General features: G+C 35.0%; 1 protein-coding gene across 1 annotated transcript in view; it reads left to right on the forward strand.

Moving 5' to 3' along the window:
* Positions 1-19,076, forward strand: part of LOC135102039 (bromodomain testis-specific protein-like) — an 81,467-nt gene extending 62,391 nt beyond the window's left edge. The window contains 7 exon segments of the mRNA XM_064006686.1: positions 4,264-4,304; positions 5,914-6,058; positions 8,171-8,260; positions 9,887-11,337; positions 13,270-13,439; positions 14,351-14,567; positions 17,433-19,076. Coding sequence (XP_063862756.1) covers positions 4,264-4,304; positions 5,914-6,058; positions 8,171-8,260; positions 9,887-11,337; positions 13,270-13,439; positions 14,351-14,567; positions 17,433-17,504 — 2,186 coding nt within the window. The 3' untranslated portion in view covers positions 17,505-19,076.
* The last annotated feature ends 3,281 nt before the right edge of the window (positions 19,077-22,357 follow it).

The raw sequence follows: 22,357 nt of genomic DNA on the forward strand, positions 1-22,357 counted from the left end.
GTAATTATCGTACCTAATGTCTTGCATTCCTTAAGCTGGTAAAAGAAGATATTAAATGTTCTACTATTCTTCATATGAGAGCTATCATACTTTCATTGCATTGCAATATTGCACATTATTACATGATTCTGAAAATCACATTACATTAAGATACTGTATTTTAGTATCTACCACTTCTAACTATTTATCCTTAAATGATTATCAGCATATGTAATGAAAGTAAAATGAATCATCCTCAGCTCTTTTATGATAATTGTTGTTACTATTATCATCATTATAGGTATTATTATTACTGTTATTTTATTATTTATTTATTCTTATTTATATTTTTTATTGAATTTGATTTCTATGTTCTACCTGTTATCAGGTGTGAAATAACTACTTATATTTTATTTATTTATTTATTTATTTATTTTTTATACATCCTTGATTTACATAAAACTCAAAAGTTTATAGGGAACGGTTAAAAATTGCTTTCATCCCTTGGTTCCCCCTTATACAGGGACTTCAAATATATTCTGTACACTATTTCAAGGATTGGTGTGATTAATCAGCCAAGCTACTTTTACCACATATGCCAATTTTTTATGCTATTAACAGAACTTTTAAATGTGTATCATTCATAAAAAAAGAGAACAGTAAATAATTTTATATTTTGAAATAAAAATTGAAAAGTTGTAAGGCCCCCAAAACAAAAAAGAACCCTAAATTTTTGAGGACCAAAAGATATATATAGGGCAGAGTTGAGTGGACTCAAACAGTCATTAGGGATGGTATGGTGTTGATGTCCAGAGCTCTAAGCAGTGGGTGCTAGTCAACATAGATAAGGACCTGGTTATGGAAAACTAGGTCATATTTTAGATTCTATAAGCAGCTAGGGATTTGGGAAGAGAAAATTATGTGCACACAATGTATGTGTGCTTGAACATGAGTAAAAAGTGAGCATATGTTTAAGCTTATATATAATGCCATGAAATACATAATAGATATTTCACATTTCTTTAGAATTTTAAATTGTGATTTTGAAAAAAAAGTAGGACTTACATATTAGGTTTTATTATGCCAATCATATGTGTGGGAAATGGTTGTTTGTAGAATGCATGTGTTTGTAGAAGTGCAATGTGCTGGGATATGAGTCAGATCGCGTTTGTGTGTGTGTGTGTGTGTGTGTGTGTGTGTGTGTGTGTGTGTGTGTGTGTGTGTGTGTGTGTGTGTGTGTGTGTGTGTTGTACTTTACTATGTTGTGCAGAGAAAACTATGATATATATAAAATTTATTCTTGAGGCCTCAAGGTTGACCATACAGGTGACTTCCCAGGCAACCTACTTAATGAAGAAATGTGCAACACAAAATAGTGAACTTTGGCACATTCCTATCCTGTTGAAGAAACATTTTCATTCTATCTTGTCAGAGGCACAGACTCAAATTACAATGCTTAATAAACCAAGATTTCTTTGTCATTTAACTTGACCATTTTAGTAAACCCTATTCAGTTCAGAAACGTATTAGACATCATTTATTTTTTTATCCTCCTTATGGGTGGGTAGCTGAGATGAGTCTTGTTTCACTTTAGGAATAAAAATACAGAGGTGGTTTCTTGTACCTTCACATCAGGTAAGAGACCATTGAGTCAACCATAAGCTCTTGAGAGAGCAAAAGATATGTGTAGGACAGAGTGAAAACCACATGCTGGTGATATCCAGGGCATCAGGCAATGTGAAATGGCATGGTAAAGTGAAAGGAGACAGGTTGTCTTGAGGAATTGAATATCAAACTAAAATAATTTTGAGGGAGAATTAAATGTGTATTTATGTATGTTTGAATATGATTATGTTTGCATATGTATATGTGCATGCATATAGTTACATTCATACATTATATTTCTATCATGTGACACCTACATTAAATTCCATTTTCTATCCTTTGTTCCAACTATATATCATTTAAATCAACATGTGTGTATGTGCATTTAATATAAATGTTTGTAGCACCACACTATGAATGGTAAACAGGCAAGTGTGTTTGTGTGTGTGTGTGTGTGTGTGTGGAATAGTAGGACATGATAGTTTTCAAATCAATATAGAAAACTTGTAGAGTTTCCAGTAAGTAAAACAAATGCTAATGTAAGATCTGTATATGGCAATTTATTATCCAGAGGTCTTTTCATGAAAGCAACATTTTTTTAAGTGGTCATCATGGTGTCAAACATTTAGTTTTGCCACTAAATCATCCACAATGTATTTCAGTAAAGTGATATTTATTCCTCAGACCTCAATTCCTGACTTTCCTTTAGGGATATTTAAAGTGTACTGAACAGAACCAAGGAATACTCAGGAGTTTAAGGAATACATCATTACTGAGGTCAGAAATATTAATGTAAGTTTACTGGAGTGAGTCATATATAATCTTAAGAGTTGATTGATTGAATGTGTTAACACAGTAATGTGGTAACCACTTACAAAATATTCTCAAGAAATTAACTGGATAATGAATTACCAAATGTAGAGTTTATTGTATTTGTTTTATTTGTAGTAAGTCCTACAGGTTTTCTATATTGATTTGAAAACCACCACATCCTACAGTCCCACCTTGTATATAAATTTGTTTCCCACACGACAGTTTTTAGAGTACATAGAAAACACTAAATGAATACAACACAGATATTAATGAAAGAATGCATTTTTAAGGGCAAGGTCAAGTATTAAACATTTTTAAAAGAAAAAGAGGTTGAAGAAGAATGCATTATAGCATGCATAAAAAATAAAAAAAATAAGAAAATGAAAATAATAATAATAATAATAATAATAATAATAATAATAATAATAATAATAATGTCATGACTATCTGTTTGGAGATGTTTTTAGGAACTGTTGTTAGAAATAAATTGACACATGATATCAAATGTACTAATAATACATATCTAGTTTACTATAGTTTGCTATAAATCACAAATGTGATGGAACTTGGGCATCTTCATGTAGAGCTTAATGTTTTCATAGAAGAGGACAAATACACAAATAAATGGACATACAGACAGGGTATATACAAGAGATATTGCAACATTGTCAGCATTCCACAAAATCTGTGAGGCAGTATTTATATGAGGTGTTATCTGCAGCTTCATCTAACTGATATATATATATATATATATATATATATATATATATATATATATATATATATATATATATATATATATATATATATATATATATATATAAGGATAATCCACATTCGGACATACTAGTGTGTAATCTTTCTTTTTCTTTTATTGTCTTGTCATTATTTGTGTTGACAGTTCTAACAAAATCATTGGCCTTCACCTGCCATTCCCCTTGAAACTTGACTTACAGCAAGAATAAGTAGATTAAATGAGATAGATATTTACTACCAAAATATATAAATTGGTGTGACAGATTATATCAAAGAGCACATGCTAAATTATTTTATCCAGATTATATCAAAGATCATTTGCTAAATTATTTTATCCTGTACTTGATTGTCTTGAGTTGTCTTCAGGTTAGTACCAAATGCGACTGAGACTGAAGATTTCCTTTCCCATTGGATGAATAATATTAAGGAAGAACATGTAACTTCTATATACATACTGTGTTCATGACCTTGTATTGATGTTGAATTAATTATCTGTCACTAATAAGCTTTTGGTTCACCATGATAATTTTTGTTAAATTATTAAAAAAAAGCTTCTTTATATTTCTATTATTTATTTATTTATTTATTATAATGATAATAATAATAATAATAATGATTATTATTATTATTATTATTATTATTATTATTATTATTATTATTTTTATTATTATTATTATTATTATTATTATTATTATTATTACATATTACTATTATTTTTATTTATTTATTTTTTTATTTATTATTTATTTATTCATTTGTATTTATTATTAATTAATTAATTTATTTATTTTTTATTTTTTATTTTTTTTATTTTATTTATTTATTTCATTTATTTCATTTATTTCATTTATTTACTTATTTATTTATTTATTTATTTGTGTGTGTGTGTGTGTGTGTGTGTGTGTGTGTGTGTGTGTGTGTGTGTGTGTGTGTGTGTGTGTGTGTGTGTGTGTGTGTGTATGTATGTATGTAATTCACTAATTTCACATGCTGGTATGTGTGTGTGTGTGTGTGTGTGTGTGTGTGTGTGTGTGTGTGTGTGTGTGTGTTTGCTTATTTATTTGTTTGTTTGTAGTTATTCTTTCTAAATTTTGTTATCTTCATTTCCAGGAAATCGCAAGCCCAAGAAACAAAAAGTAGATCCTTCACAGGTAAGCTAACTCACATTTTCTTTACATATGTGCACTGTATGTGATACTGACTCATTATTAAATAGAATATTTGTGCCCAGATACATCCATCTATTGTGACATCTTCAAAGTTGTGTTGTATTTGTGCTTAAGCATGTCAAAGGAACTGTCTCTTGTCTCCCTGACAGGTAAAAATAGCAAAAGAAAAAAAAAGTGTTTGAATGAGAGGCTCTTTACTTTGGTTGTATTTGAATTGTGTGGTTCAGATTTTAATACATACATATTTCCAAAAAACAAAGTATCTGTTTAAGTCAATCATAATGACCATTATACATATACACAGTGATTACTTAAGTTTCATATCGGTAAAGCTCAGCATTTCATTAGTCTCGTACTGAACCTGAAATTGGAGGTGTGCTATGATATTACTTCAGTAAAGTAAATATATCTAATTGGTGTGTTCAATATTTGTGTGATAACAGTTTAAAGGCCAGATTCCTGAAATGTGAAACCTGAGCACATTCAGCATATTCAAGTGTTCAAATAATTTGTTGTTTTACAATAATACAAATGATAATATTGGGATTTGTTGCTAGCACTTTCAGTGTACAGTTTATGAAAAACTGATTAGCAATATTTTAAAGACATGCAAAACAAGATTGTCATTTTAAGAAAAACTTCATCTTCCAAAGTTTGTTGGGGTTTTAGTGTATTATTAAGTTTTGACAGATACATTGACACACATTCTGTCTTCAGAAAATGCAGTCAGCATCGTTTTGGGATATCTGGCTTGGTATTTATTCGTGCGATGTCATCATCTATGCGAAGCTAACGTTTTATTTTTTATATTTTATTTATTTATTTATTTATTCATTTACTTTTATTTATTTTTATTTTCAAGTGTGTGATAAATACAACTACTTCCTGACCAAAATGGAACTTCTGAAGATGTATACCTATAACTTGTCCAACTAGAAGGCACTGAGGGAGTGTATATTTACTGCAGTCATGTAATTGATAAAGGAAAGATCAATGATCCAAATACTTATCTTGATGTACCTCAAAACTTTTTTTATCACTTGTTCTTTTCCTATGGCCCACCTTTACAAAGGAATTCCTTGAAATGTTAGTAATTTGCATTACCTAGCAGCAAGAGAGAGAGATGTTTTTGAAAGAAAGATTAGGTTCAGTTAAGAAATATCTGAGTCATGGAAGAACTAGGTGTTTGAATAGTAATTGTGGCAACATAAACTTACTCATACATTTATGAAATGTTCCTGAAACTCTTGAGGTGGTTGTAAAAGGATTATCTACATTTCCTATTGTATGTTTTGTATGTCACTATGAAAAGATCACTTTCCACATGGAACCATTCATTTCTGTATCACATAGTTATCTTAGTCTCTAAATTCTGATAATTTTGGATTATGTCCTTAAATCACTTACTCTAGACTATTAATTTGAATTTAGTATTGAGCCTAAAACTCAGAACCTGATGAAATTTTTATTGGAATCCAAACTTATCAGGTTTTGTGTTTTTGGCACAGATATAGTCTCATGTCATGCGTAACAAAAAATCAGCAACTGCAGCAATTAGAGTTGGGATTTATCATAATGGTTGCCATGACAGAAACAGTATCAGCATCAGCAAAAGCTGCAACAGGATCAACAGCCTCATCAAGGGGGAGGAAAAGGAGAGAATCGAAAGCTTTCCAACCCAAACTCAAATCCATCATCCACCAACCACAATACCCCAATGGTTCATGCAACTATAAGTAAGTATTATAATCAAGGGCAGCCATGGTATGTATTTGAAGTTATTTTCTCATTTTTCATACTATATGGCAGTTGAGTGTTAGAGACGGATATAAAGATTCACAGGTTATATGGCCCCAGTATCTTTAATCCAAAATCTTTAGGACTAGACATTTTGGATTTTGGAAAGTTTTTATGTTTCAGAATAGTAGATTTAATTTTTTTTTTCTCTCTCTCTCTCCAAGGGAAGTAACAAGAATAGATCATAAAAATACTAATTTTATTTCTAAGTAAAAAACGTAAAACTTTTCAAACAAACCTACCCAGAGTACAGTATGTTGAGGAATGTGTTCACATGTGGGCTACAGGACATTGCAAAGCAATGTGCATTATCTGTGTTCTAGCCATGGTGAGTGGGAAGAACAAAAATATGGCCCATGTGCCATCTCATCTAGTCTTATCAACATTTTATGTAGCTTATTATGGAAGGGCAGAGGAGGATAGTGTCTTAGTGTTCTAGTGGTGACCATTAAATGCTTTAAGTTAACAGGATAAAGATAAGATACAGGAATTGCATTGGCACCAACAGGAGTACCACAACCAAAGGTACTCCCCACTTCAGTCAGTCCAGTTGTTTGCCTCAGCATTTCTTGTATTATAGTAACTGAGTCTTTCAGATCCAGTTAGCTGTAGTGCATGGTGCAACAGAAACAAAGTATTAAATGTTACAAAGTCTTAACGTTTCTTTGTATAAAATGACTGGCAGACAAGACTGGTAATGACTCACTACTGCCATTGTCATCACAGTAACCACTTGCTTAACACTATAGAAAAATTTTAAATGATGATATGTTCATACTTATTCATTATTGTAAAAAAAAGGCAAGTTCATTTCCACAAATGAATGAAAATTCAGTTGACTCCTTGAGTTAGCAGGTGATGATTTAAGACATGTTTTGCAGTCTGAACAAGTGGCTTTTGTGGTAGACAGTGGCAGTAGTGGCAAAATAGCACTAAGCCATTTCAAATGCATTAGGTTAAAATTTGAAGAGTTAATTAACTATTCTATTCATTTATATAATAAAGTAGGATTATAAAATTACTTTTGTAATTTTAATCATTTGCCATAACTGTTTTGTACCATACACAGCTTTTAGTATTGTTATCCCCCCATCTCTCTCTCTCTCTCTCTCTCTCTCTCTCTCTCTCTCTCTCTCTCTCTCTCTCTCTCTCTCTCTCTCTCTCTCTCTCTCTCTCTCTCTCTCTCTCTCTCTCTCTCTCTCTCTCTCTCTCTCTCTCTCTCTCTCTCTCTCTCTCTCTCTCTCTCTCTCTCTCTCTCTCTGGAATACAAATTGTGAATGACCAAGGTATCTTTGAGTGGGAGAATGAGAGGAAAGATCTCTCTGGAATACAAATTGTGAATGACCAAGGTATCTTTGAGTGGGAGAATGAGAGGAAGAGAGAGAGAAGAGTGTATCCAAGAGAACAGTTAGGAAATGGTTATGCTGTGAAGTGAAGTTATATTTAGACAGAGTAACCTGGTCCTTTTCTTTCATTGGCAATATTTGTAGGCACTACTGCAAAGATACTAAGATATCAGTCAGGGATAGACATTGCAAATGAAAATTCACTTTTGCTGAAGCAAATTTGCAAACTTACATCTGCAATACTTATATAACTTGAAACTTAAGGATTATGCAAATACAAAGTATATGTTTTCTTTTCAGTTTCTTTTTGAACTTCATTTTAGATACCATTAGAGGATTTTGTCAATTGTAGGATAATATTTTTGTAATGAAGGGGTTGATGAAAATGATTCTAGGTACTTATTAACCATAGATGTAATTTTATTTACTCCCTTCTGACTTATAATTGGTGACTATAAATTTTGGAAATGTCTGCAGTATGAAATTAGACAAAATTATTTCTGTAGTACACCATTATTATTATGATTTTACTGAAGATGTTTTACTGCAGAGATGAGTAAAATTTCTGGGAGTTAGTGTTTGCAGAATATAAACATCAGTTGAAATGTTTCCAGCCATTTTCTAATTATGGGATTTGATAGGGACACATTAAAAATAAGTAAATATGTAAAATAGAAAAAGATTAACAAGCATTTGTCTTTATAGGTAAAGGTGATTCCAAAGGAGTACTCAGCAGTGTTCGTGTACAAAGTTTAAAGGTCACCCTTGGTCTTTCTACAAATAAACAATCTACAGGTAAGTATTTTCATATTTTGTGTAAATTATGTAGTTTTGTGATCCTTTCCCAAAAATATTTGTTTTCTATTATTTATTTTATATTAATCGTGTATTGTTTTCATTATATTTTTATTTTAGTCAGCTAATATATATTGGATATCAGCTCTCTCTCTCTCTCTCTCTCTCTCTCTCTCTCTCTCTCTCTCTCTCTCTCTCTCATCTCTCTCTCTCTCTCTCTCTCTCTCTCTCTCTCTCTCTCTCTCTCTCTCTCTCTCTCTCTCTCTCTCTCTCTCTCTCTCTCTCTCTCCACCCCCAGCATCTCAAATGAAGTTTCAGTAGCTTTCTCCGGGACTTGTGGATATTGAGATTATATTGCACATTGCTCCTCCCAAACCATTTGTTTAAGTTCATTCTGCTTCTTATATAAGTTTCACTCCTCACTATGTAATCTCTGCCATGTAGTGCTTAACTCCTAAAGGATTGGCAGTGGTGGTGATTTTCCATCTCACTAGGGACTGACCCTCCAGTGCTAAACGCCAAAAATATTCACCTACACTTTAAACTTAGCCCTGCAGTAGAAGAGTGAATAAAATAGACTTTGTACTCAACTCCTCTTTCTATTAATTCTATCCAGCTGTTCTCTATGTGTAGTGATAATGGAGAGACTGAGTTGAGGGGGAGAGACTTGAAGTATCTTGCCAGCCATGCATCTGTTTCACCTGACTGAATATGGCTTGTCTCCTGAGTTATCTTCACCCATGCTAAAACAGTTTTATTAAGTTCCCGCCCTATTGCACTCACACTGAGACATGTAGCAGGTGGTCGATTTGTGAACAGGTAATACACATGGTATTGAGGTGCAAGGGTGAGAGGCAGTGAGCAGGGAATAGGACTCATTAGAATCACTCGCTGTGTGTGACCGTGGTGAGAGGCATGGGGCAGAGACTGAGAGATTAGCCTAACTAGCTCAAAAACAGTATTACCAAAGACTGAACTACAAAAATTGATAAAAAGTAGCTAAATTTAGCGAAAAATTTGCAAAGCAGCTATAGCTGCCTCTGGTCCTTTAGGGGTAATCACCTGAACATAAGGTGTTTCAATACCCTTGTGTGTGCTTGGGAGGCTCAACTGAAGGGATCTCTTGTCATCTCTAGTATATCTCTGAATTAAACAACAAAAATTCACATGCGTCATTATAGAAAGAAAGCCCAAATCTACAAGATCGGCTTGTTATGTGCAGCATATTGCTCATAGCTTAGTTTACCTTTCATTGAGGGATCTTGATCATCAGACTTGAATATTCCACCCTTCTTATGTTCCAACAACATTTCACAATCTTTATTTTCACTGTTACACTACATCTTCAGAATAAGGAACCATCCCTATGATGATACCTTAGATGTGTGCCAGTGAAAATAAAGACTGGAGTATTGTTGAAACATTAAAAGGTAGGAGAGTCAAGCCTGACTAATAGTTGCAGTGATAACTTAGCACCAGCAGCATTGACATGACAGGGACAGCATGACAGTGAAGGGGGTTAATCATTAATATTAAACCTTAGATTTGCCAGTGTTATGAGCACTACTTATTAAGATGGTAATGAATATTGTTTTGTGGAGGTAATGTCTTAACATTTCATTTCAGCACCTGAAGATGGGAAACTTGTAGATTCAGGAAAGTCTGAATTGAAAAATATTTTGACCAGCAATAACACTCCAAAGTCCCAGCCTCAGCAGTCCAGTAAACCACAATCTCAAGATCAACAGCAACACCTAGCAGAACAACAGAAGCAACAGGAACAACAAAAACAAGAACAAAAGCTTCAGGATCAACAAAAGCAGGAACAACAGAAACAACAGGAGCAAAAGGAACAGTTACAAGAAAAACAAATGTATCAGGAGAAGCAACTCCAGAAGCAACAGTTAGAACAGCAGAAACAACTGGAACAACAAAAAATATTAGAACAGCAGAAACAGCAGTTAGAACAGCATAAACAGCAGTTAAAACAACAGCAGCAACAGCAAAAGCTGCAACAGCAAGAAGAGCAACTTCAACGACAACACTCTCAACATCATCATCAGCAACAGCAACAGCATCAACAACAGCATCATCCACAGCCACAGCAGCAACATCACCAACATCATCATCAAGAACAGCAGCAGCAGCAGCAGCAACAACAGCATCCCTCCCATTCTTTGCCACCAACTTTAGAGCAACAACATCTACATCACCAACAACAGTTGCAGCTTCAGCATCTACAACAACAGCACCATCACCATCAACAACAACAGCAGCAACAACAGCAACAACAGCAGCAGCAACAGCAACAACAGCAGCAGCATTCACTAGCAGGAGCAGCAGTGGGTCACAATGTTACTGGACTTCCTCATCCTTCAGTGTCAAATGGCTTCTCTGGTGACATGCCTTTAGGCATGGCAGCACAATCACTTGTGCATAGCTTAGGAATTAGTGCAATTACAGGTCTAAGTGGGCTGACTTCTCTGGGACCCACAGGGCTTGAAGGTTTGGGTAGTGCTGTATCAAGTGGAATGATACCAAATCTTGTTGATGTAGTGTCATCAAGCAGTGCTGCCATGTCTACTGTAACTTCTTCAAATGCAGTCCCATCTCATAATCCCATGATGCCAAGCAGCTTAGATACACATCAAGATTTGCCATCACACCTACCAGAAACAAGTTTAGCTGATCTAAAGGCTGCAGGACTAGATACAAGTCTGGGATACTACCCTTCAGTATCACAAACTCAAGGAGATCCATCAATGATTCGTAAACAAACAGACATTGATATTCATCCAGATGTTTCTGCATTACACCGGCAGCATGCAGCTGATCAAACAGCCCTTGTGAATTACCTCACTTCCCAAGAAAAAAAGCAATCATCCTCAGCACCAGAAACTCCTAAATCGTCAAGTAGTTCATTTAATAAGCCTAAACCAACTCCTAAGAACTTGAGTTCTTGGTCATCATTAGCTCAAAGTGCTGTCCCGTCCCCTACTGCATCAACCTCTCTGAAGACGTCAGCTAGTGATTCTTTTGCTCAGTTCAAAAGAGTTGCTAAGGAGAAAGAAGCACGGGTATGTAGTATTAAATGCCTTGTGATATGTGAATAGAGGTCACATTCATCTTTCTTATTATTCACAGTCATGTTTTCATAAAATGATATAGTTGTTTTCAACTTATCAGTTTGGCTCATTTCATAAAACTACTTTTTTTCTTATTCAGCTCCCTTACTTTCAGAACATTCTCCTCTCCCCTGTGCCTCACCATACTCCACCTCCCACACACTCTCAGTTTACCCTCAATCAGGAAGTGATCTGACATCTCTCCCTTCCCCTCTCAACACTCATATTTAACAACTGGCCAGTCTTTCTTCTTAAGATCACTACATAATCCATCAGTACCTTGGCTGCTACCCTTCCATGATCTTGCCTCAGCCATGTTTACTTTTGAATCACTTTCATTTTGGACCTTGTGTTTGCAGTTGTTAGCTCTCACTCAACTGAGTCCTATCAAACTTTCTCCATTTACATTCCTTCCATGTACCCTATACCTACCTACCACATCATTAACTACCTTGCTACCAACAAGAGCATTTAAGTTCCACATTACTAGTACGCTGAAACCTATTCCTAGTTCTCACAAACAATCACCCATATCAGTCCAAAAATTTTCTCTTTCCATCTTATCCTTCTCACTACCTGGCCCATAGCCACTCAACACATCACATTGCTCCTCTAAGCCTCAACTTCACCCACGTCAGCCTTAATGACACTTCCATTTCACTACACACTGCTGCACTCTCTGACTTAGCAGTAGGGGTATTTATCTCTTACTCTCCCTCTCTGTACACTGAACACCCTCCCAGTCACACTTCCAAACTGTTGTTCACCTCTGCCTTTAATTTTGACTTCACTGAAAGCTAGTTTGTCAAGCTTCCACTCAACAAAGATTCTCCCCATCTCATTCTTACACACATTCATACTACATTTACACATTCAATGATCCTTGGGGTTCAGTGAATGAAGTCTTGGAATTCAGGAAGCAAAATCACTTCCCTCCCCCTCTTTAGTGCCTTTGTCTTCATTGGATATTAATTACAGAGGAAAGGGTCCCAAGACCTCTCAGTCCATCCCTTTTTTTTTTGCCACTTATGATGCACAGGGAATACAGTGGCAGTATTCTTACTGTCCAACTATATATATATATATATATATATATATATATATATATATATATATATATATATATATATATATATATATATATATATATATATATATATATATATATATATATAACCCACTTCCCACCGAAATGAAGGGGATCTTAACACTTAGACATCTTGCTGCTGGGAAAAGTTACTGGAAAAATGCAGTTGTGCAGTAGTGACGGTGTTGGGGGTCATCAAGAGAGCCACAGGTAGCTTGGGTTAACTCTTGAGTGCCAAAACTGTTTGTTTACATCAAGGCTTTTCAACAGTATCACATTTACCTTATTTCAAAGATTGAATTATTGCCTTACACTGTCTCTCCTCCAAATATATAGAAACAAAGTAAATATTTATAGAAACTATAAATTAGTAATAAACAGCAGCTTTTGCTGTGTCTTAATATTTGAAATCAAGTAACTTTGTTCTAGAACTGAATTATGATATTACAACTGAAGCAATAATGAGTTCAAAATTTTATTAAAAAACCGACTTGTTAAGAAAGGGAGGCATTCGGTAACTGAGGTTCCATATATATATATATATATATATATATATATATATATATATATATATATATATATATATATATATATATATATATATATATATATGTGTGTGTGTGTGTGTGTGTGTGTGTGTTTGGTACAAAATGAGATGTGACAGGAGTGTGCATCTACTGTGATTGTTCTCTTGGAAGATAGAGAGTTACAGCAGTGTTGAAAGATCCTAATATAAACTGTTTGCCCAACTTTTATTAACAGGCATGGAATTAAGGTAATTCTATTTATTTCATTAGCAACGTCAGATTATTGAGCAGCAAGAACAGAGGAGACAACAGAAAGAGCAAGTGGAGAAGGAGAAGGCCAGACTGGAGGCAGAGAGAGAACGTGCCCGTGTGGAGGAGGAGGCACTGGAAAGGGCAATGGAACAGGCCAAGGAAGCAAGAGCAACTCAGGAAATGCAAAGGTTAGTAGAGGTGTCTTAGCTCCATTGCCTGAGACTTTGTAGTACATATATCTCATTGGCTATCTTAATACCCAGTTTTTGCATACGTGAAACCTGTGGGAATGAATACTCTTTAATACCATTAACTGTAAAGCATTGCTGAAAGGCTCCATGGTAACCTGATGTTGCTATCCTAAATAAATAAGTAGATGATAACAGCTTGAATGTCCGTGTACCACATTTTGACCTGAAACAACAAGCTCTTGATGAACCTCAATGTGGGAAGCTGTGATGTGAAGAAACAGCTGGTGTCAGAATTATTAGCTTTGGTTCTATGACATACAGATGCCTCACCCAACAATTGGTTGAGCACTGCACATTGCTAATGGAACCACAGCACTAATCCCTATTATCTGGATTTGCACTAGTTACAATTATCCTAGCATGTTTGCGAGGTGCCCTTTTTTGATGCATGTGGCGTCTTCCCAGTAGAACCTTATCATGTTCATTCGTTTTGAGGATTTCTTTAGTAACAGGAGTGTCATATATAGAAACATGTTTGTTGGTACTTTTTATGAGGGATGATAGTAGAAGTCAAGAAGACAGAAGTATGAAATGAGTAACACTTGGTGTTTATGTTTGAATAGATCTAGTGTGAGCAAGAAGCATCATGCACAATTAAGCTAAACAAAGATGTATAAAGAGATAGGATATCATGAGATTAGTTCACATCATGTATACTAGAAATAAGGAGATTAGTTCACATCATATATAATAGAAATAAGTAGTTCATACACACATCATGTGGGACAAATAGAGAAGCTGATGGTAGTTGCTTTAATTTGTGGTATTTGTTTGTCCGACTTTTTTATGGTGGAATTCATTAGTTTTTAATTTACATCACTAAAATCTATCTTTCTTATTTTTACTAGAAGAGAATCACTTACCGTCAGAGAACGACCACCTTCGGGTCCAAAGGTTGCCACTCCCTTGACGGCCTCTACATCACCCCATCCCCAACTAGCAACTCCAGCTGGGCCCCCAAGCTCCCACACCCCAGCTACTCCAACACCTACCCATGATAGTGCAAAGCTCAGTGATCGAGACAGGCAGAAACTCAGAGAACAGGAACGAAGACGAAGAGAAGCTGTAAGTAATATTGAAATTTTTCTTCATGCTTCTGTTTCTTTTCTATATATATGCTTTTCTTATTGCCTTCAATAAAGCTCTAGAAACTCACCTGAAATAAATGGGCTCAAGTTGCATATCAGATCAAGTGAATATTCTTTAAGAAGTACATCAGCATTTCTTTGTGTTTATATATATATATATATATATATATATATATATATATATATATATATATATATATATATATATATATATATATATATATATGTGTGTGTGTGTGTGTGTGTGTGTGTGTGTGGGAATCAGGACCATAGGGCCTCAAGTGCCATTTTTTTTTAAATTGAGGAAACTGCATCTAAAATTTATTAACAATAACACCACTAATAAGAAAGACATCAATTTCAACTAAGTTTCAGATGGAAGCCCTGCTCTTCAGAATTTTTTACCAAAAATAAAATAAAAAATTGTAGGGTGCATATGTACATTTTATGTGCTAGCACATAAAATGTAACCCCCCAGTAAGTTTGTGTACATTTTTTTCCATTACCTGGGATTTAAACCTTAATAAAATGTTTTACATGAAGTAAATAATGAAGTTTTTAACACCTTCCTGGTATCACAACAGGAAAAGAACTGTATAGCAATAATAATAATAATAATAATAATAATAATAATAATAATAATAATAATAATATATAATTAATAATAATAATAAAAAAATAATAATACAATAAACTACATGAAGGAAAAGTATCATAGGCTCAGAGTATTGAAAGAAATAGGAGAAAATACTAGTATTGATACTACAGTACATTATTTACTTAAAAGAAAGCAACAAATTGAAGGATGAATGAATGTTATGTTAGAGGAAGTCATTAAAATAATGACAGGATTAACATGTGGCACTGGTTAATCAGAGGAAAAGATTGGGTATGAAGGAGGTTTGAGCAGGACTGGGGGTGGAAGCAGGAGGAAGGCTAGTAAACAGCATGGTGATTGGCTCTGGGTGGAGCATTTCTTATGGATAAAAATGCTGATTGGGCAAGAGATGGTTATGCGCTGTGCTTTGCACGCTCCTGGATAAGCGACAGGGTCATGGCTAAGCGGCAGGCGACAGAGAGTTGGAAGTCATGGCTAAGCGACAGGCAACAAAGAGTTGTAAGTCATGGCTAAGCAACAGGCAACAAAGAGTTGTAATAAACAGCCCTAAATCCGAGTAGGGTCATGTAATTAGTGGGGTGCCACAGGGATCAGTAATAGGGCCATTATTGTTTTTAATATATATCAGTGACTTGGATAGTGGAATTAGTAGTGATGTTAGTAAATTTGTGGACAACACAAAGATAGGTAGATTAATTAGGTCAGAATTGGATGCCATCGCCTTGCAGGCAGATTTAGATAGGATGAATGAATGGATGGACAGATGACAAATGCAGTTTAATATCAACAAATGCAAAGTACTTAGCATAGGTAAAGGAAACCCACACAGTAGGTACACAATAAACAATGAAACTCTGGTAGATACAGAGAAAGATTTAGGAATTATAGTTAGCTCTGAACTCCATCTAGGAAAACAATGCATAGAGGCCAGAAACAGGCCAAACAGGGTATTAGGATTAATTTTTAGGAGTGTTAAAAGTAGAAGGCCTAAAGTAATATTAAAGTTATACTTGGCGCTGGTCAGAGCTCATCAAGAATATGCTGTGCAGTTCTGGTCCCCACATTACAGGAAAGATATAGGTCTAATAGAATCAGTAGAGAGGAGAATTACTATAAGGATACAGGGGATGAGGAGTACTCCTTACGAGGTGAGATTGAAGCTGTTAAATTTACATTCTTTAGAGAGAGGTAGGTTAAGAGGGTACCTGATTGAAGTCTTTAAGTGGTATGAGGGTTATAACAAGGGGAATGTAAACAAAATTCTTAGGATCAGCAACCAGGGTAGAACAAGAAATAACAGGTTCAAGCTTGAAAAATTTAGGTTTAAGAAAGAGATAGGAAGAAATTGGTTCTCAAATAGAGTGGTAGATGAGTGGAATGGACTCTGTTATCATGTTGTTAGTGCTAAGACATTAGGGAGCTTTAAGAGAAGATTAGATGGGTTTATGGATGGGATGATGGGTGGAAATAGGTAGGTATATTTCATACAGGGACTGCCACATGTAAGCCTGGTTGCTTCTTGCAGCTTCCCTTATTTCTTATGTTCTTATGTTCTTATGTACTGGCTGGCTCTCTCTCACTGGACTTGAGCCTGGCTGGTCCTGGATGAACACGCCCTTTAGTTCAACCACCACACACAACACATGAATCCCAAATCGAGAAGTTGTGACTCCACTTGCTACCACAGGACTTTAAATTATATGGAAGCTGGGAAACAGTGTTGCAAACATCATAGCTAGACGGAGGAAGAGTTGCCCATTCTTTTGATATGTGTAACTCCATATGTGGGGAGGTGGCACTTGACCCTCTATGGTCCTAATGCCCTTATATATATATATATATATATATATATATATATATATATATATATATATATATATATATATATATATATATATATATATATATATATATATATATATTGTGTGTGTGTGTGTGTGTGTGTGTGTGTGTGTGTGTGAAATTCACATTGATTGAAGAGAAAACAGTGCCATAAATTCATTATTTACTTAAAACTGGTAATGTCCAGTCCTACTTATAGATAAACTATTCAAGCATGTTTAACAGTTCATATTCTCTCTCTCTCTCTCTCTCTCTCTCTCTCTCTCTCTCTCTCTCTCTCTCTCTCTCTCTCTCTCTCTCTCTCTCTCTCTCTCTCTCTCTCTCTCTCTCTCTCTCTCTCTCTTTTATTATACTTAATGCTTATTCTCATTGTGCCCACAGATGGCAGGTCAGATTGACATGAATCGCCAAAGTGACTTGATGGCAGCATTTGAAGAACAGTGTGCAAAGTAATGTAAATATCATACCAAAAATATTGATTTATTCATGTCAGCTTTGTTCCTTGTATACAACTCAACTCAGACATCACCTAAGTCTCATTATTTGATATATTTTGTATATATAGCCATAACTGTGTTTATATTTATTATGGTTCTGTGAGAGTTCTTGTTGTTGCTGTACATTTATGTATGAAACAAACAGATGTAAATGTTACATTTTGGCTGTGAAATTGTCTCTTGCCAGTGCATGTTGTCGGCAAGTTATACAACCATCGGCTCCACTTCTGGTTGGCACTAGATTCACTTGGCCAGCCCTGGGTAAAGGAATATATTTCCTGTTGTTAATAACAACCTTGTGACTTTGCCTTGGTTATAAAGAAGCAAAATCATCAAGATGAATGATTAAAAGAACTACATCTTGTGATTAATTAACATGTTTCAAAATCTGTTAGGATCACCTCATTTCCTCAGTTACATTGTAATCATCACTGTCGGAAAGCACAAGTCAGGCTTATCAATAACAGTGTATGAGAGCATAGCAGAATATTATGTTTGTCCAAACTTAAAGATTTATTTATATGATTCATCCAGTTCCACTGTTAGAGCATAAGATGTAATTTCTCAAATAGAAATCAAATCAAGTAAAATGGTTAAAAGTGCTACATTAATGTGTATGCTTTTGTGTTTGAATATTTTAAAAGATAACTTTATTTGAGTATAAAGTCTTCAAGTGCGTTTATAGTGGAATGAATGGATCCTCCTATTATACAGTGCATTGCTGTATTGGTGCTTTGTTAAAGATAGAGGACAATACAAATACTCTGCATGTCAAGGCTGTTTCAATATTAGAACTTCTACAGATTCTCAACAACCAGCTGGTTGCATTCAGCTGTTGATGTTTCATGGTGTGTGCCACCATACATTAACTTTCCATATTGACCAACGATTTTCATCCAAGAAAATGTTCATCAATATTAGATTTAGGATTTTTTAATAAAATGTGTTAAAAGTATATGGCTTAAGAGCCAGTAGACCATTATTTTTGGTTTCTTTATTGTATAACCTTGGGTATGGTATTTAACTTTTGATTTTTACATCCTGAATTGAGATCATTCTTTCAAGTGCTTGAAGGAAGCTTAAAAAAAATTTTGGGAGTCAGCTTAGGAGTGTAATGGCACATAGCAAGCAGTCATTAACAGTGGTTTACTAGGAACACTAATTTTGTATTGCCTCAAATACTCACATTGTGGTTACAGAATCTGTGGCATATTATTTATCATAATCCATACTGTGAATTTCTTTTTTAGGAAATAGCCATATCCCAACGTGCAAGAGGTTGTGCTAAGTCGGTGCTCCAGGGCTGCTGACGTGTATATAGCTGTATAGTTAATGCTTATATTATTTAAAAAGCAGATGGTGAGAGCCATGACTTATCTGGCTTATAGTAGTCATATGACATGTGCATCACAAGACAAACTTGCTTTTAGCATTCCATATAACTAAATCATAGATGTGTCATAAATTTCATACATTTGATCAAAAACTCTAAAGTGTTGTGGAGGAGAGATTAAAGGTTATGAAAAGCTTTATTGTTTTGATCATACAAGAGCATTATGTACAATAGTGTTTCTACCCCATGTAAACTAACTCAGGATACATGTACATTTTTCTCCCGTGATTTCTTTAAACAAATCGGAAGTCTTCTTGAGGAGATCAAGTAAATTTTGGTTTACAGAGTAAAAAGATTGTACTGTGTCATTTAACCTAGTATTCTTATGTACAGTTAGGACCTGTTCCTTTCTGTGTAACACAGTACATATTAGACTAACTGCCAGTCAGTGGTCTGAAAGGGAAGGAAGAGTAAGAAAAGCTGATTGCAGTAGAACTCAAAGGGGAAAAACAAAAAACAAAAAAAAGACAAAATTGTTGGTCATTACTGGGCTGCTTGTGGTGATTATTCTACCTAACATACAGTGAGAGAAATAGGATAACATAGATGAAAGCTCATTTCCACTCAGTGCTCCCTCATGTGAATGTATGATGGAAAATGTAGAGTTGTATATGTTACATCAGCTTAAATGATTTTAATTAAAGAGGCAACAGGTAGAAGAAGACTGGAATGCAGCATGAGAGGGAGGATAAGGAAGACTGGTGTATTTGGCTAAGGAGAAATATGCGTGTGAGTGGAAGGAGAAGTGAATGTATGATGTAGACAGACAAATAAATTCATGATTGATGAGATTGAGGAAAGATGTGTTGTATTTATGCCAGATTAAAGAATGAAAGTGGAGGTAGTTAGAGAAATGTGCAAGAACAGTCTAAATGAAAGAAAATTGTCTCATTGAAGTATACAGGTATTCCATTGTATATGTACGGTAAATGTGGAGTTGACAAGCAGAATTAAGTGAATGGATAAAATTTTGAAGGAGAAAATATGGTGTCTTTAATGAGTAACTGCAAAGTAGATAATGAAAATATAGATAAAGTAGGTAGCATCTGAGATAACCGAAGATTGGATTTTTTTTTCTTCTAACTCATTGTAGGAAAAGAAACACTGAGAGGACGCTGCTTTTATCAAAAACCCATTTTAATACAAGATATCTGAAGACATTAATGTTGCAACTTTGAAACTGCATAAGATCAACAAGAAAAATATCAATAAAAATATCTGACAAGGTGAGATTGTTTCTCCTGTACTGTTTACGGTAGTAATGAAGAGGCAAGATTTAAAATCAGTGGAGAATAGCTAAATAATCTCTCAGATTTTCCACTGACATTGCTGATGAATGAATCTGTAAATGAAATACAATACCTCAAATTTGCAATGAATACACAGGGAAAATCGGAAAGAAAAAAAAGATGAATTTGAAGAAAATTCTTATTTCCATTGACATTGCTGATGAATGAATCTGCAAGCAAAATACAATACCTTGAATTTGCAATGACTACACAGAGAAAGCCAGAAAGAAAGAAAAGAGATGAATTTGAAGAAAACTTATTTTACTAATTATCCATTACCCACCTGCATAGCTTTTAATGTGCCCAGAGTCTCTCTCTCTCTCTCTCTCTCTCTCTCTCTCTCTCTCTCTCTCTCTCTCTCTCTCTCTCTCTCTCTCTCTCTCTCTCTCTCTCTCTATCTATCTCTCTCTCTCTCTCTCTCTCTATATATATGAATTGTGCTATAGATACAGACCCCCACCATACTGAGATGAATAGAGAACCAAGCCCCTATACTTTCTAGGGCTGTGGTAACCAAACTGTTATGATCTGTATGCCCCTCTGACCCTCTCCCCCTCTCCCACACACACACACACACACACACACAAAAAAAAAAAAAATAATTATATATATATATATATATATATATATATATATATATATATATATATATATATATATATATAGATAGATAGATAGATAGATAGATAGATAGATAGATAGATATAATGAGTTTATGAAAACTATATTTTTGTTATTGGAACTGTTTAAGAAAACAGATCTTTGCTTAGATTTAAGCAAAGACGTGGTATACATGTCAAACTACCATCACGTATTTGCAATTAATACATGCAGGAGACACTTTTATAAACATTTGCTTCTAAAGGAGTATATATATATATATATATATATATATATATATATATATATATATATATATATATATATATATATATATATATATATATATATATATATATATATATATATAGTCTGAAAAAAATAAAATTATTAAAATAAATTTGCTGAGTTCGGAAACCTCAATAATAAATAAACAAAATCATAGTATTGTTGCGGACCTACATCTTACACCGCGGCCCACAGCACAGCTATGAAAAACCGGCAGGTAGCAACACTGAAGAGTAATCTACTGACGACGTCAGTGCAGGTGGAAGCAACTCAAAGGGATTTGGTTTGGTAGTGGGGTGTGAGGCAAGGACATGCAAAAACTTACATGCACAGCACGGGCGAATATTTCATCACATTATAATAGTACACAGCTATATTGTGACTTGCAGGTCACTACAAGCACCAACTTTCCCCAGGGGCAGTCACACGCGCGGCACATATCTACCACTCACTCGCTGGAGTTAATCGGGTGTCTACACAGAACACAGAAGGCTGAATGTAGGCACAACAAACCTCACACTATTAATACAGACCTCCAAGAGGACAGACATGGTGCACCAACACACGATTCATGGCTGACGACACAAACAAGACGTTGAGAAACGGGCGAAGAAGACCTCACTGCTCTCAGTGCGACACAGAAACTGCGATAACACCGTGGGGAGTTTGGCTCTGGCTTTCAGCGAGGCTTTTTATCTCGGATCGTCACTGATTGGTCGCTCTTCCACAAACTATATTATGTATTATGAAGACGTGGTATACATGTCAAACTACCATCACGTATTTGCAAAGACTCTTCCTTGGCTACCTGTGCAAAAACCTATGATTCACGCAAGTCCAGAACTTTGTGCCTATTACCTGGAGGAGGCTGCCGATCCTCTCTGTCCAGCCAATCAAAATCTGTGCCATCAACTACTTGAGTTCCCTGACGATGACTACATTAGAGCAGCTCAGGCCATCGCTACCTTCACCCTATCCATATTAATACGTGTTACCGCCAACAGTGGTGCTGGCAATTAGGAAGTCGGAATTAGCGATGGACTTCAGTCAAGATTTCGGCGATCTTGCTTTGAAGACACCTGGTAGAAACCAAGACCGATCTTGACGCGTAAATTAGATGTTGGTAATGATAGCATTGGCTGTAACAAATGTCATCTATGGTTTCACCTAAGCCCGTCATGCTTAGGCATATATGAAAGAGTTGGTGCCATTCGTGAGGCAGGTGGTCGTTTGTATGTA

This window comes from Scylla paramamosain, chromosome 7, assembly GCF_035594125.1.
Source record: "Scylla paramamosain isolate STU-SP2022 chromosome 7, ASM3559412v1, whole genome shotgun sequence".
Taxonomy (NCBI): Eukaryota; Metazoa; Arthropoda; class Malacostraca; order Decapoda; family Portunidae; genus Scylla; species Scylla paramamosain.